Raw genomic sequence first — 16,279 nt, 5'->3', positions numbered from 1 at the left:
AAAAAAATATATATAATTTTTAACATGTAACAATAGTTTGTGCATTGTAATGCATTAAACTGTAAATTCCTTTTTAATGTATTTTACATGCAGGCTGTGTAGAAAACAGTTATTAAACTCCATCACAGTTCCGCTTGCTAAAACATATTGTCAAATTCAGCTCCATTGTGCAGAATATTTATTCATGAAGAACACAGTGCTGCTAAATATTTTATTGAGGAGCTAATTACACACTACATGATGTTTTTAATGAGTCGCACAATAAGAACATGAGAAAAAACGTGAGTGCATCCTGACTTTTTACTCCAATCTTTTTCTCTAATTGAGGATGCCTGCGTTAAGTCAGTATATACATTTTATAAACTGCATTTATACAGTATAATTTCTCCTTGTTTATTTTATGAAGTCTGTTCTGGTTTCAGTCAGTATTAAAAATGCTTTAAGCCTTGTCTTCATTGTACAAATGTCCCTTTCACAGCATGAGAAGGAAAAGTGTATTAAAAGTGAGTCCATGGGGTCATAAATAAGCCCCCTGTGAAGAAGAGGTAGGCCAATAAATCTAAAAGTACATGTTGCCAATGCAAATGAAGTTTTATTCTTACTCTAAGCCTCAAAGATGCAAGGCAATTTCATAGTAACCGTATTGGCTTTCTGTGATCTAGTATATAGTTAAGCAAGAATGTGGGGAGTTGTAAAATATATCCCAGTGCATCAGGGGATACAAAGAAATACGATTGCCATCTGTTTTGAATTTGAAGTCGATAGTATACACCATATATTTGTACATCATAAATTGTATGCATAGCCATATGCAGTATTTATTTACAAGGACTGACTGTCTTACCACTGCATTACTGTAAATTTACATTAACTTAAGTATACACTGTTGGCTGGAAGTCTGACTTAAAATAACATGCTCTGTAGGAAATTCATTCAGTGTATCTATGTAGCTTTACCTTATACATACAGTTTGGATTGGATCTCATCCAGTGATATTTTTGGCAGGATATGGAGATTCCATTTTTCCACTCGCACCCTGCTGTGGGTGTGATTTATTCCCCAGACTGTTTGATTCCCATCATTGATAACACATGACTGACAGTGGCTCTTTATTTATAGTGCATGCAGTGCATGCATATTTACACACACACACACACACACACACACACACACACACACACACACACACACACACACACACACACACACACACACACACACACACACACACACACACACACTTTGGGGGTATGACATTATTTGGGGGGGCATGGAGCATGATGGCACAGATGGTGATGTCCAGCTCTGAGATGGGGGTTAGTGAAAACACACTCAAAAAACATTATGAGTGAGGATTTTATTTTATTTTATTTTATTTTATTTTATTTTATTTTATTTTATTTTATTTTATTTTATTTTATTTTATTTTATTTTATTTTATTTATTTTATTATTTAAGTAATTATTAGTTTATTTAAAATTATTTAATATGGCAATATTCGATATTCCTTGTCCTTGTGAAGACATGTTTTGGTCCCCATGAGGAAAAAGCTTATAAATCATACTAAGTGATGTTTTTTGAAAATGTAAAAATGCAGAAAGTTTTCTGAGGGTAGGTTTAGGGTTAGTGTAAGGGGATAGAATATGCAGTCTGTACAGTATAAAAAGCATTGTCTATGGAATGTCTCCATAAATTATCAAAACCCAACGCGTGCGTGCGTGCGTGTGTGTGTGTGTGTGTGTGTGTGTAAAACCGTTTGGTGGTTTGATCTTACAGTCATGGATCATCTCTTCACACCAGACTGTGCAGTGAAGTGCTAACTATCAGGTAGACATACCTGAGCCGCTGCAGACCGCAGAGATTAGAGCTCAACACCACAACAGTTCTTATATACACATCATGTAAGAATAAACCAATCCTGCACAGACAGACTGCAGTCCTTAATGACACAAACACACCTAAGTCTTAGCAAAAAATAAATAAAAATGTTCCACCAGGCAATTCTTAATGCTTCTTCCTCATAGTCACCCAACAAAGGCACGATTAGGAGCCAATGCTTTTTTTTTACCTTTAGAGGGGAAATACCACAAAACCCAATTTCACAGTTCTTACAGTGGTAAAGGTCAGCAGGCAGGGTGTGGGAATGTGAGATTTTTTTTTAGGTCCATTTAGGATGGATTTTGATAGTTTTAATCTTGTTGCTTCACACACTGACTGCAGATGGAGTGTGTGTCTAGGAGTCGCAGGTCCTGTTGCCATGGGCTACGGATGTCACACAGAACCTAGATGTCAGAGCAGACAGGTGGAGATGCCATCATGTGAAAGAAGCCTGCTGCTTCTCACTCTCTATCACACTGAGACAAACACAAGATGCACACACACACAAACACACACACACAGACACAGACAGTGTGACTGATTCATCCAGCAAAATGTGCTTCCTTGGGAAATGAGACTAAGGATCTGTTTACACTACACCGTTTTCAACTAAAAAGAAAAACTTTTAATGCGATTGGTTCATTTTGGGGGCCTGAAAACGCAAACATTTGAAAACGGGATTCAGAGTGGAAGCTTTTGAAGTTTTCTCTGCTTAAACTACAAAACATGAATTTGGGAAAATGGTGATGTCATGCGTATTACGAGTTTAGTCTGTAGGGGTGTAGTGTTTCTTTACTAATACTAAGATACTTTATTCATAATGTTTCTATTTAACTGTATAACTATTTCTATTTACTGTATTTAACGCCTCACTCCTTCAGTGCAGGTTGCTCTGGGTGTGAGAGGTCAGCCCTTACTAAAGTGTTTTTGTATGAGCGACTAGTCAGTAAGATAAACAAACCCCTCTCCTCATCTCCTTATTTTAGAAGGCTCAAACCCTCCCTCATGTAGACTGACCTTAAATGGTATCTACCATCCATCCAACCACACAAGCAACCTTTATTTATAACATCGGGCACTGTGCCTGCTCCAAACCTACATTAACATTGTTGGCAGATCGCCCTGTACTCCCAAAAGAGAGGCAAGAAAATCATGGATCCCCATAGTATTAGCACTCTGTAAATACTCACTAATGGCCTTTTTTTTTTTAATGGTCTTCAGTAATGAACACATCTCTGTCTCAGACTGCTTGCTCTTATTAAAGATGTTCTCCTGGAGGTGACCGTGGGTGTACGCCATCCAGCGAGGACCCCAGTCTGAACTGCAGATGTTGACGCTGTGCTTGAGTGCTTCTCACAGCCGGTGGATTTCGTCTGGGAGGACAAAGAAAGATTTGGAGCTTGATGCATCTAAACTCTTGTTGGTTTTATTGGTTGTTTTTCCCAGCTTCCTTCCCTAGCCATTTAATAACAGTTGTGCTGCCTAATGGCGTAAGACTTACCGCTGAGATTGAAAAGCCCTTTACAAACATAACCAGGTATGTACGTTGTTCTGCATTTAGATGAGGAGGGCAAAGAGGCATGCTGGGATACAAAGACAAAGCCATCCACAGAAATTACCGGTGTACCGCAGGAAATCAAGTGCACACATTTGAATTAGCTTGTTAGCAAGGATGTCACCATGTATTCAGGACTGGGGATGGACGAAATAGTTTAAGGAAAAAAAACTCATTTAAATATTGGAGGAAGAATGTGTGAATAGTGCAATCTCAAGTGTTTTATATGTGTTGGTGTTGAAAAGTGAAAGTGACATGTATGTGCCAAGTATGGTAACCCATTCTCGGAATTTGTCCTGTGCATTTAACCCATCCAAGTTAGTGCACACACATTAGGAGTAGTGAGTATAGTGAACGCACACACACTGAAAACCATGGACACACACATCCGGAGCAGTGGGCAGCCATTTTTTTGCTGTGGTGCCCGTGGAGCGATTGGCGATTGAGAATTGAGAATCAAACCCGCAACCTTTAGGTTACTCTAACTCTAAATGCCCTTGTGTCAGAATTATCATTCACAAGTTCACACTTATAAATAAGTCAGATGCGTGCTGTCCGAGGAGAGGGCTCCGAGTTTGGAATTTGGCCCGAATCCAGAGTACTCCCCCGCCCTTATTCCTGGCCTGTGATAGGGCACCTGGCACTCAACAAAACAAAAAAACATGTTTTTGGTTGTTAATGACATATAATAATGATAATATTATCATAAATGAATTTATATATACTCTAAAATGTTGAGGAACAAAGAAAGCACACTAGGCAGTACTAAAAATTATTTTAGAGTTCACTAGTTAACAACCTTTAGCCAATTACATTGTTTTTACATATTAGGGCAAATGGGAGTAAATTTGTCATTATGATCTTGATGAAGATGTGAACAGTTTTTACAACTCATAACTGGGTGATTCTTCAACTATAAGCACTTTTGGACAGGTGGACTTTTAGAAAATTAATTTTTCAAACTAATTTGTCAGAGGTTTTATCCAAATTATCTAATTTGCAATAAAGTGGTGCAGGTATGACGTCAGAACCGGAAGTCTAATTCGCCGCTGGTTCCTTTGAGATTTTCCTATGTTTTTTTTGTTTTTTTTAATGTGTAAAATAAAGCCTATGGTAAACATAACTTGATGATACTTTGATGTTTTGCTCTAAAAATACACACACCCATAGTGAAAACGTGAATTTTGAAGCAGTTATGTTCATTTTTGAAAACATACGTTGTTAATAAGTAACTAGATAAGACAGTTTGGGGTGTGAGTGTGTGCAGTATACAGTATAAAGAACAAAACGTCAAAGTATTGTCAAGTTATGTTTACCACAGGCTTTATTTTACTCATAAATCTAAAACCCCATTATAAAACCCAATATAAATACTCGAAGGAACCAGTGGCGAGTTAGACTTCCGGGATCTGACGTCATATCTGCACCATAAACAAATTTGTTTGTTTGTCGTTAGTTAATTAATTAATTAATTTCTCTGAAATGAATGAACATTCCTACAACAATGTCATTCACATGTCAGATTATGTATAATTTAATAGCATTCTATGATGAAATTGTTGGTGATGAGAATGACATTTTAAAGTGGGAAAATGTACAGTATTTATACAATAGATATATAAATGGATTACATTTATTTTACTATTTGTTTAACTTTTCATAGTGTTCATAGGTAATTGATATGATTTTTTTTTTTTTACAATATATGCCATCCTTCAGTCACAAGATACAGTTATATACAGTAGGTTAATATTCATTCGTTATGGGTTCTGTGCAGTGGTGTATAATTAGCTATACATCATAGCTGTAACTATATATTGCGTGTTTTTGCATGGCTGAAATACTCTATAGAGCTCTCCGTTCACTTTATATAGACCTTTCAATTCTGTATAAATTGAAAAAAGAATTGATGTATCCCCTTGTGACAGAATTTAATTTTCTCCCAAGATTGTGTAAAGAAAAATTAGCCCAAGTCAGAAACCTAATGTTTCCCCAAAGGCTACAAATGTATAGATTTGTTCCCAGTGTTCGCACCTCCGGTGGAAAGAGGAGACAGCCTGTGATTAAAGACATTTTCTCTTAGACCCTGCCGTGTCAGATTCATCTGAAAAACACCTCTCACGACTCCGGTCCATGAGCGCTGCGAGACCCCTGGGCTGCATTGCAGATCTGAGGGGAGGGCCAGACGAGAACAGAAACCTATTTATTATATTGAGTGTCTTTCTCGAAACCAGCCATCCTCTGCATCTCGCTTGGATCCTGCCATTGTGATGGAATCGCCTGCTTTGATCCCTGTAGTAGAAAGCAGGTGTGCTGATGAGACAGAGGGGAGACGATGTTGTTGTTCTAATGTAATTCTGTTGTTGGCCGTGTTTTTCTTCCTTTTCTTTTCTGTTTTTGATGGGCAGCCCTTCAGTAGATGTAAAACAGCCTTCGGACAAAGATGTGCACTGTTCTATTTCCCAGGGAGCCTCTGTGTTTTTGATGAACTCTGACAGAGTTCTGGTTGCTGTCCAGAGAGCGTTTGCAGCAGGGCTTTGAGTTGCGTGTCTTTTGGTGTGGCTGGCGTTTTTTGGGGCTGACAGCAACAGCCTTGTGCTTTTGTGTCAGTACGCTCAGCCAGCCATGCTTTCGGTTTTGCAAATGAGATACAACTGATCATAATATTTGTTTAGTGCCCTTTCTGTCCCGGCAGACAAAGCCAGTGTGACCAATGTATCCATGAACTGGGCTTTTATACTACTTTTAAAATGCTTGGTGTCTCTTATATTCAGAGTATGTATGTTCTGCAGTGGCAATATACATACAACAGTCATCATGTTTTCAGGCCATTTCACGTTTGATTTTGATGGGACATAAAGCGGTGATATCTACAGTAGGTGGGTAAGTTGTTTAATTACTTTTTAATTAGTCTTCTAGATTAAAGATTCAAGATTACTTTATTTGTCCTTAGGGAAATTTGTCTTGGTCACAAAAGCTGCCACATAAAATACATACAATTATAGTGCAGTAACAGACACAGAAACAAAAAAAGTGCAGACATAAGTGCATTTAGTACCTACAACACAGCCCCTCATTTCACACCCACCCCATGTCCCGAATTTAGGAGATTCGCCGGCAAAGGGACGAAAGAGTTTTTATACCTATTCAGGTATCTTTTCCTGTATTTAATTGGAATCCTATAGCGTCTACCTGATGGGAGCAGTTCGTACTCTGAGTACAGGACATGGTAGGGGTCCGCTATAATTTTCCTAGCCTGTTTAACTATGGTTTTCTCAAAGAACATTTGGCTTAGCTCATAACTTACACATAACTTAGCTGATATGTTACCAAACCAAGCTATGATTCCGTAACGAAATACACTCTCTATCCCAGCATGATAAAATAACATCAATACCCTCTGTCCAACCCCAAACACCCTGAGTCTTCACAAGAAGTTGAGTCGCTGTTGGATACTAGTGCATACAGAACTCACATGGAAATATATACACCCTCAAATTTGTTAGAATGAACCTGTGTAATACAAATGTTATGGGCCATTAATGGAGTATGGTCCCCTAGATGTTCTGGATCAAAAATAATTTCTTCTGTTTTCTTAGTATTTAGGCTACAATGAGATGATGGTCCTCACACCATTGTACAAACTTTTTAACCTCCAAACTATAGCCAGAAATGTCAGTGTCTGTATCTATAAGTCCCAAGATGGCAGTGTCATTCGAAAACTTGACAATAAAAGTGCTGGGATGACTGCTTGTACAATCGTTTGTGTATAATGAAACCGAATGGGAGAACTCACACATCCTCGCGGAACACCTGTATTGATGACTTTACACTCAGATAATGTCTGGTTCACTCGGATCTGCTGGGCCCTGTTGGTCAAAAATGAGTGATACCACCTGATGATGTTTGGGTTAACAGACATTGGGTTAGTCTTCCCATTAACGCCATTATTTTGTTTGTTCAAACCGATTCGCGAACGCGCAGGAAAACAAGAGGCGGGATTTATCGCACGGACGAATCATATCCAACCATAACCAATCATAGCGTGATGGAGGTATTGCCTCCTCTCATGTGACTTTCCGAATGAAGTTCATTCTTGTGTTACACAGCACGTTTGAGCTTCAGCAAGAACCAATGAGGTTCATTCTCGTGTTACACAGCACATTTTAGTTTCCGCAAGATCCAATGAGGTTAATTCTCGTGTTAGTTGCGTAACACATGAGAATGAACCTCATTGGTTCTTGCGGAAGATCAAACGCGCTGCGTAACACGACAATGAACCTCATTGGTTCTTGCGGAAGCTCAAACGTGCTTTAAAATTTTTACATTTTTGGGTGAACTAACCCTTTAAGAGCAGGGGGGTGTAAACTTGAATCAGATGATCAGGGTAAATTGTACTTTTTTTGTGTTCTGGGAAAAGTACTAAATGAAAAAAAAAAACATGCTCACGTATACATCCTATTATGATACCCCATGTTGAACATGTAAAGTCAGAGCAGCCATTCGTGCTCAGTAACTCAAAAGCACCGTGCTGCACTGACATCACACCAACTGTACTGTAGACCTGTTATTCAATGGTGTGAATCACTTCTCTGCCTTTCCTGCCAGTATGCGCCATCTGCACACACAACACATCACGCTCAAAGTAAATGGTAAAGTTGTTTTTGAACTTTTTAGAACTTTTAATGGAGAAATCACTGGCAGAGTTTTGAGGGCATTATGTAACAGCACTGATGGAGATGGAGCAAATTACCTCAAAAATGCTGTGTACCATATCATCATATCATCATGGATAATGAACCTCTTTGGTTCTTGAAAAAATCAGACGTGCTGCATAACATGAGAATAAACCTCATTGATTCTTGCTGAAGCTCAAATGTGCTGCGTAACACATGAGAATGAACCTCACTGGTTCTTTCAGAAGCTCAAACGTACTGCGTAATACATGAGCATGAACCTCATTGGTTCTTGCGAAGATCAAACGCGCTGCGTAACACATGAGAATGAACCTCATTGGTTCTTGCTTAAGCTTAAACGTGCTGCGTAACACGAGAATAAACCTCATTGGTTCTTGCGTTTTAGTTTCTGCAAGATCCAATGAGGTTCATTCTCGTGTTATGCAGCACGTTTGAGCTTCCGCAAGAACCAATGAGGTTCATTCAAATTGTTTTTTGCAGCGCGTTTGAGCTTTTACAAGAACCAATGAGGTTCATTCTCATGTGTTACGCAGCGCGTTTGATCTTCGCAAGAACCAATGAGGTTCATTCTCATGTGTTACGCAGCGCGTTTTAGTTTCCGCAAGATCCATTGAGGTTCATTCTCATGTGTTACGCAGCGCGTTTTAGTTTCCGCAAGATCCAATGAGGTTCATTCTCATGTTAAGCAGCACGTTTGAGCTTCCGTAAGAACCAATGAGGTTCATTCTCATGTTACGCAGCACGTTTGATCTTCCGTAAGAACCAATGAGGTTCATTCTCATGTTAAGCAGCACGTTTGAGCTTCCGTAAGAACCAATGAGGTTCATTCTCATGTTACGCAGCACGTTTGATCTTCCGTAAGAGCCAGTGAGGTTCATTCTCATGCTTCCGCAAGCTCAATGTGTGACACATTCTCGTGTTATGCAGCGCGTTTGAGCTTTCACAAGAACCAATGAGGCTCATTCTCGTATTACGCAGCACGTTTGAGCTTCCGTAAGAACCAATGAGCTTCATTCTCGTGTTACGCAGCATGTTTGATCTTCCGTAAGAGCCAGTGAGGTTCATTCTCATGTTACACAGCACGTTTGAGCTTCCGCAAGCTCAATGTGTGACACATTGTCATGTGTTATGCAGCGCGTTTGAGCTTTCACAAGAACCAATGAGGTTCATTCTCGTATTACGCAGCACGTTTCAGCTTCCGCAAGAACCAATGAGGTTCATTCTCATGTGTTACGCAGCGCGTTTTAGTTTCCGCAAGATCCAGTGAGGTTCATTCTCGTGTTACGCAGCACGTTTGAGCTTCCGCAAGAACTGAGGTTTGTTCTCGTGTGGGTGAGGGTGAGTGATTAATGACAGAATTTTCATTTTTGGGTGAACCATCCTTTTAATGCATCGTGTTTCCTTCTTGAGCATCAGTGAATGTTTTTAGCTTTTGTAAAGTTGTGTATGAGTCCTCAGTGTGAGAAGATAGATCTCAAAACCATACAGTCACTGCTGTAAAGGGTTCAAATATGCAAAAGGTGCTGGAAAATTATGGACTCATGAACAACTATCACAAAACATCCAGGTTGTGGATCATCCAGGTAACGGGGTTCTTTTTATAAAAGAAGGTTTATAAAAGGGGTTCTTTCAGCTTTTATTTTGTCTTGTGAACTATATGTTAATATGTTATGTGAAATGGCTTATTAATCATTTTTATGAATTTTAAGTTTTGAGCTCACTCTCTTTCTCTCACTCTCTCACTCTCTCACTTCATAGGCATATACAGTATATGTATTCTGATATATTATTATCTTTTATGTGGGTGACCCTTCTTTGTTTGTCCCTGCAGTATGTCTCTTTGACCAAATTGCTCATCTGAGAGCTTCACTGCTTGCCAAGGAAAATGTAAATGAATACAGTGTCAGTGTGTTTTTTTGTAGAACAGAGTCTCCTTGCATTTACTTGGACAGATGTTAACATTTTTTTGCATCTGGATGATTTCACGTTGATTTATTTATCCCACATCATCTAGTTCAAGTTTTTGGATCCTGTTGAAAGCACGAGAGGTCATTTGTCCGTCTTTACATGCTTTTTTATTTTCAGAATGTAGAAAACAATATGTGAATAATGAAGTGGCATGTAACTAAAATAGGGTGAGTGTGGATCCAATTCTCTATTGTGTAGTGCAGATACGTGGAGCGAGATGCCAGACCTCAGACATGCTATATGCACACAAACACACACTTCAACCTGTCGTCAGTGAGACTGCAACCAAGCAGTCGTTCAGTCACACCTTTTGAAACCCATCTCACGCTCCCCACATGAAAGACTCTGCAATGGCGCCACATGAAGAGCCGCCAGTCTTCCCAGCAGCTCCGCACATATATTAGCCATTAATTAGTTGGGCATGTGCCAGAAATATGTTTTCATACGAGGGCAACATCAAGGGGTGTTTTTGCCTGTCAACCGTTTAATTTCTTTCTTGTGTGCGTGATGCTGTTTTTCAGTGTATTTAAATCGATTTGCATTAGCTAGAGTTTGAAGCTCTTCATTGGGAATGAGGTGATGTTTGTGATCGATTGGGTCAATATGCTTGTGGGTATGAATATTATAATGCAGTCTCAACGATTTCATTAGATTGTTCTCCTTAACCCTCTTGTGCTCTACTTTTTGACCGGTGCTTCAAATCATTCAAGATTTACGAAATTCGAAAGTTGGAAATTTCACTTTCAGGTCTATGCTCAAAAAGTGAATAAATGGATTATAACTACTGCACAAATATAATTAAGTACCATAATATATCATAAAAATACTAAATATTTAATTATTATATTTATATTATTATTATTTTGCAGAAGGTTGCAGTGTACACAATTGTAGACGATATTTGAGAGTTACAACATAATAAGTGAAGATTTTCAGCAAATGATTTAAATTTCGGCAATGCCTTATGTAAGCAAAGGTATTCATAATGTACATTATAATGCATTATATCTTTTCATGTATAATTGTAACCAAAGCAAAAATGCATTATAATATTTGCAGATTCCTTGTTATTGATTGAATTCAAATTCCTGCTTAAATATACAGGGTTCCCTTGAAACCAATTAGAGTTGATTTTGAAAATATGTAGTTTAGAACTACATCCTTAGTAATTCACATTCATTATAGGGAAACAAGCAGCCTAGACATTGTTCAAAATCTCATGTGTTCCACAGAGGAAAGAAAGTCAGAGAAGGAATGACATGAAGGTGAGTACAGTTTGACAGAGCTTTCATTTTTTGGGTGAACTAATCCTTTTAAGGGTGTTGGTGTATTAAACTATAATTTATTTAAACATAAAATGGATTTTTTGACCCCGCAGCACAATCGATTTGGTTCATTTTTGGATGCGTTTTCTCAGTGTTAATAATTCATTCTGTTGTGAAATATCCCTGAAATCACGCACTGCTGTTTTCCCCGTGTCAACAACACTCACGCTGTCTATTTACGACTGTGTTTTGTTTGCTTTTCTCCTTCCGCTCATCTGTCCCGCAGAGCTCCAATCTAAAAACCTGTCAGAATCACCTGCTACCATCCTCTCCTCTCTCTTTCATTTCGGGTTGCCGTGACTAGTCACGGACGAGAGATGGACTCGGTCCAGTTTCGGTTCTGCAGCGTGTCGTCCCTACGGCAATCAGACCATCAGTCAGCAGCAGCCAAACACACACACACTCACTCAATGAAGCCCTTGTGCTTCTCCATGAGGGGACTGATAGTGAACATCTGGGATCTGGTCGAAATCAGAACAACTTATTCAAGTCTGGTCTCACCAAAGCATGGGTTAATTTAGATTTGCATAAACGTTTTTTTTTTTTGGCAGGCCGCATCATTACTTTCTATTTGGGAAGAAAAAGAGACAAATAGTCAAATTAACAAGAGAACTAATGATGAGAGGAGAATATTATCATTATGTCCTCACTCTGATATGCATGTTTTTTTTTGTGTGTGTTTTTCTCACAGGTGACCTGCAACTGTTTCAGCATCAGTGATGGAGAGCTGCAGGATTTGGGGGTGGGGCTTTACCCCAGGTGAGTGACATGAGGGACATCCCAGCATGCTTTGCACTGAACATAGAACAATTGTGGACATTATTAGTGCTTCTTGCTAAGAAAAGCGTGACTGTTAATATTATCCATACTTAGCATTAGTGATTAAAAAAATCCCTATTATGAAAATATGAATTTTCTTCTTTCTTTTTTTACATCAAACTAAACATTAAATTGCACTTAAAATTGATTAAAAGTATTGCATAATATTATTGATCATTAAAATATATAAAATATTAATATTTTAGCCCCAGGTGAGGGACATGAGTGACATTCCAGCATGTTTTGCACTAAACATTGAACAATTGTGGAAATTATTAGTGTCACTATTGTTATTATTCATACTTTGGGTTAGTGATGAAACAATCCATCAAAAAAGTATTAATTATTGCATAATATTAAAAATACTGACTTTACATCAAATTAAACATTTAATTGCACTTAAAAAGAATGAAAAGTATTGCATAAAATTATTAATAATTAATATATACAAAATATTATTATATTTAAAATACGGTGATATTACCCCAGATGACTGACATAAGGGACATCCCAGCATACTTTTCACTGAACATGCAGCAATGTTGGACATTATTATTGCTGCTTGCCAAGAAAAGCATAACTGTTCATATTAATCATGTAGGGTTAGTGATAAAAAAAAAATCCATAAAAAAGTATTAATTATTGCATAATATAAAAAATATTTAAAATACGGTGATATTACCCCAGATGAGTGACATAAGAGGATGTCTTGTTTTGCACTGACCATGGAAATTATTTGTGGTAATTGCTAAGAAAAGCATCATTACTAATATTGTTCAAACTTAGGGTTAGTGTTGAATAAACCTTCATACAGTTATTAATTATTAAGTGTTCTTTGAAATTGTTAATTATTTCATAAAATTAAAAGTTATTAAATACAATTTTAAATTAAATCACATTAAAAAAAAATTGGGGCATAATTTCCACTACAACAAAACATGTTTTCCTCATGGATAAAGTTTTATTTTCTTTCCCAAAAGCTAGTGTACTTCATGCTTGAGATGAAATATGGAACGTGAACTTCCATACTTTAAGTTTTATTTTGTCTTAGTTTTACCCACAATGCTCTTGTGTCTCTGTCAGTTTGGCCACTGTTCTTATTTTCATGCCCAGCAGATTTGTGTAACAGAAAACATGTTAATATTATTAGCTCTGCAGTCACAAAGAGGGATTCTGACATGAGTTAGGATTACATGCTACGATTGCTCTTTGCTACTGAACATGCCTCAGGGAAGCTCCCGTTCACACACACACACGAAGGGGCTGAACCAAAAGCAGCACAAGAAACAAGAATAATTACACATAAACAGACATTCAGCTTTCAATGTGACTAAATTACAACTTGCCGAGACACATTGTGAGCCCTGAAATAGAGGGGATTTCCTCTGCAAATTGCTTTGTGCGTGTATGTAAGACTTGGAGTGAATCCTCTGGGCTGAAATGCATCTCATAAGAACCACTGAAAATGCTGAATTATTATTTTTTTTAAGCTTCTGAATGGAGAGTGACTTGTTTAGTATTGTTATTTTAAAAATGTGATGCTATAGTGTATGCAATGCATGCAAAATCACCATAGATTTCACATTAGGTGTAGTACAACACACTTTATATTTAGCCTTCTGGTTGCTGCAGGAGTGTTCGATAGGTCTGTCTTACAAAAAAATGACAGGAACTGTCTCTGTGCTATCTTCTTCATCCTCTCTCTCTATTCTTTCTCTCTGTTTTCTGTTTGTAGAGGGGGATAGCAATTAAAATGTGACAGGCCAGTGTCAGTGCACTAGTGCCGTCACGCTCTGCCTTCTCCCTTTGAGGCGGTGACAGGGCCGAGACCTAGAGATGAACTGTTCTTAAATTACACTTTTATCAGTGCTGACGGCTTTCATAATTAATCTTCATGCTCACAATTGTCACCAAGTGGCTTTTTTTTTTTTCACCTAGATGAGCTCTTGATGGGGTCATGATTACACGGTGGAATTTCCCATTTCTAAAGGCCGATTAAACTCTTAAACTACGAAATAAACTCATGCAATTTACATTTGAATGAGAAAGTAGACGACTGAAAACATAAGGAGAGCAGCAGCATTCGTCTAGGCGGAAGACCACGCTGTGAGTGTTAGAAATCAGGAATGGTGAGCGAACATTGTGCTTGGTACGTTTGTCATCTTCAAACCAATCTTGAGTCTTCAGCCAACTAACTTTAAATCCCGTCTTTTGTGGCTGTTATTTTTTTTTTTACAGTCTATGGTTCGAATCATTCGACCACATAAACATTTACACTACGAAAGCAATCCGGTCGAATACGTATTCAACTACCTCTGGAAGTGGTCGAAAGTGTAAAAACTCAAAACGATTTAGCGTCATCCACATGTGATCCGATCGACCAAAACACATCTTAATACCAGGGGCCCGTTCTTCGTACGTCGCTAACTCAGTTAGCTGGATTTGATTGTTGACGATTTGGCATGATCTTGGATTGTTTGGTTCTTAGACGCTCATCCTGGACTTGCTGTCATAGCAACAGGTGCGCAATCTTAAACCTGCTCCGGAGCAGGCTTATTTCATGTAAACAGGATTAGACTGCGGCTCATAAACGGAGATGATACGGGAAGTCCAGCGCAGTGCGATAGTGCACTTTCTGATATATATATATTTTTTTCTCGTGACTCATGAGATTGTCGTTTACATTATTAATTTGTTGGAAACGCACATTTATTTTCGACTTGTCGGAGTCGGGCTTTAACTACAGCACAAACTGTACCCTAAGATTAATTGCGAGTGGCTCTTTCCTTTACACTATTGGAGATGCGGAGAACTTGATGGAAAGTGCTGTTTGTCGTGTCATTCGGAGTTTACCTGGCGCTTTTAGGTTTAAAAAACAGTTTTAGTTTTTTTTTTTAGTTTTTTTGTGTGGCATTTCCAAGCCACTGAAGACCCAATGTAAATCAGTTTTTTTAAGCAGCTTTTTATTTTATTTTATTTATTAGATAGCCTACTATTTATTAGACTATTTAAATATTTTTTTATGAAGATCATGCGATCATGACCATGCTGATTACAGTATGTCACTCAGGCTTATAGGCTAGACTGCCATCAAGGCCTCAATGAAGGGGATTATGTGAACAGAAAGGGGGTTCACAATGTAAATGTGCAGCCCAGTTACTATTGTGATTCTTAATATTCCAGATTAATAATATTATATCAAATAAAAAAAAGGCCGTTGACAAATCTTCCATATCACAAATGTGAAAGCAAAATGGTCAGGATCTGTGTATGACTTAAGAATTTTCAGAGATTCACATGTATGCACATTATTTGAAAGTGGTAAGGAAAGTTCCACAATTAAATATCAAGCTCACTGTATTACATACACTTATGCTGATCCTAACAGAACTGCATTTCTTCATAGGTGATTATGACATGTTCCTGCCTGCAGACAGGTGTTTTAAGACCCCATTCCCTGACCCAAACCAGTTACAATGCAGCTCTAGCCAGGACAAGGGCACACAATGAAATGAACTTTGGCTAACTAAAGGGAAGATTTCAGTGTCTGAAAAGTCTGAGGGTTGCACACCTGACAGGGCCTGTGACATTGTTGCTTTTGCATGTGCCATATTACACAACACTGCCAAAAAAAAAAAAAATACACTTTTCATTAAATGTTTAATAAAAGACAAATATGCTTAGTTCCTTGAGTTTTATTTCAATTGTTCTTTGTAAAGAAAAGCCAGTGGTCAAGTGCCTGCAACAAGAGATATTAGACACATGCCTCATGCAACAAATAAAAGGAAAAGTTGGCTATCCACTGCCCACCTGTAGGCCTATGTCTCCTCTGTCTGTGCAGACTCTTCTGTAGGCCTTTCTGTAGATGTGGAATCCTTAAACTTATATTGCAGCCATAAAGCATACAAGTATAAATTAAGTTAAGTTATTTATGCACTTGCAGGTAGGCTAGTTCCTCCATATGACAGTTATCTGAGAGGGTTTATTCACTGTCCAGTGCAATGGAAACAAATGGACATTACAAAGTCTTATACTTT

The 16,279-nt window shown here is 38.1% G+C and overlaps 1 protein-coding gene across 1 annotated transcript in view; it reads left to right on the top strand.

Moving 5' to 3' along the window:
* The window catches only part of smyd3 (SET and MYND domain containing 3), a 205,383-nt gene that overhangs the window by 137,039 nt on the left and 52,065 nt on the right, over positions 1–16,279 (top strand). The window contains exon 6 of the mRNA XM_084393098.1: positions 12,115–12,182. Coding sequence (XP_084249224.1) covers positions 12,115–12,182 — 68 coding nt within the window. The remainder of the gene's footprint in view (positions 1–12,114; positions 12,183–16,279) is intronic.

This window comes from Rutilus rutilus (genome assembly GCF_951802725.1).
Source record: "Rutilus rutilus genome assembly, chromosome: 21".
Lineage (NCBI taxonomy): Eukaryota > Metazoa > Chordata > Actinopteri > Cypriniformes > Leuciscidae > Rutilus > Rutilus rutilus.
The sequence above is the reverse complement of the archived record's forward strand: the minus strand, read 5'-3'. Positions and strand labels throughout refer to the sequence as shown.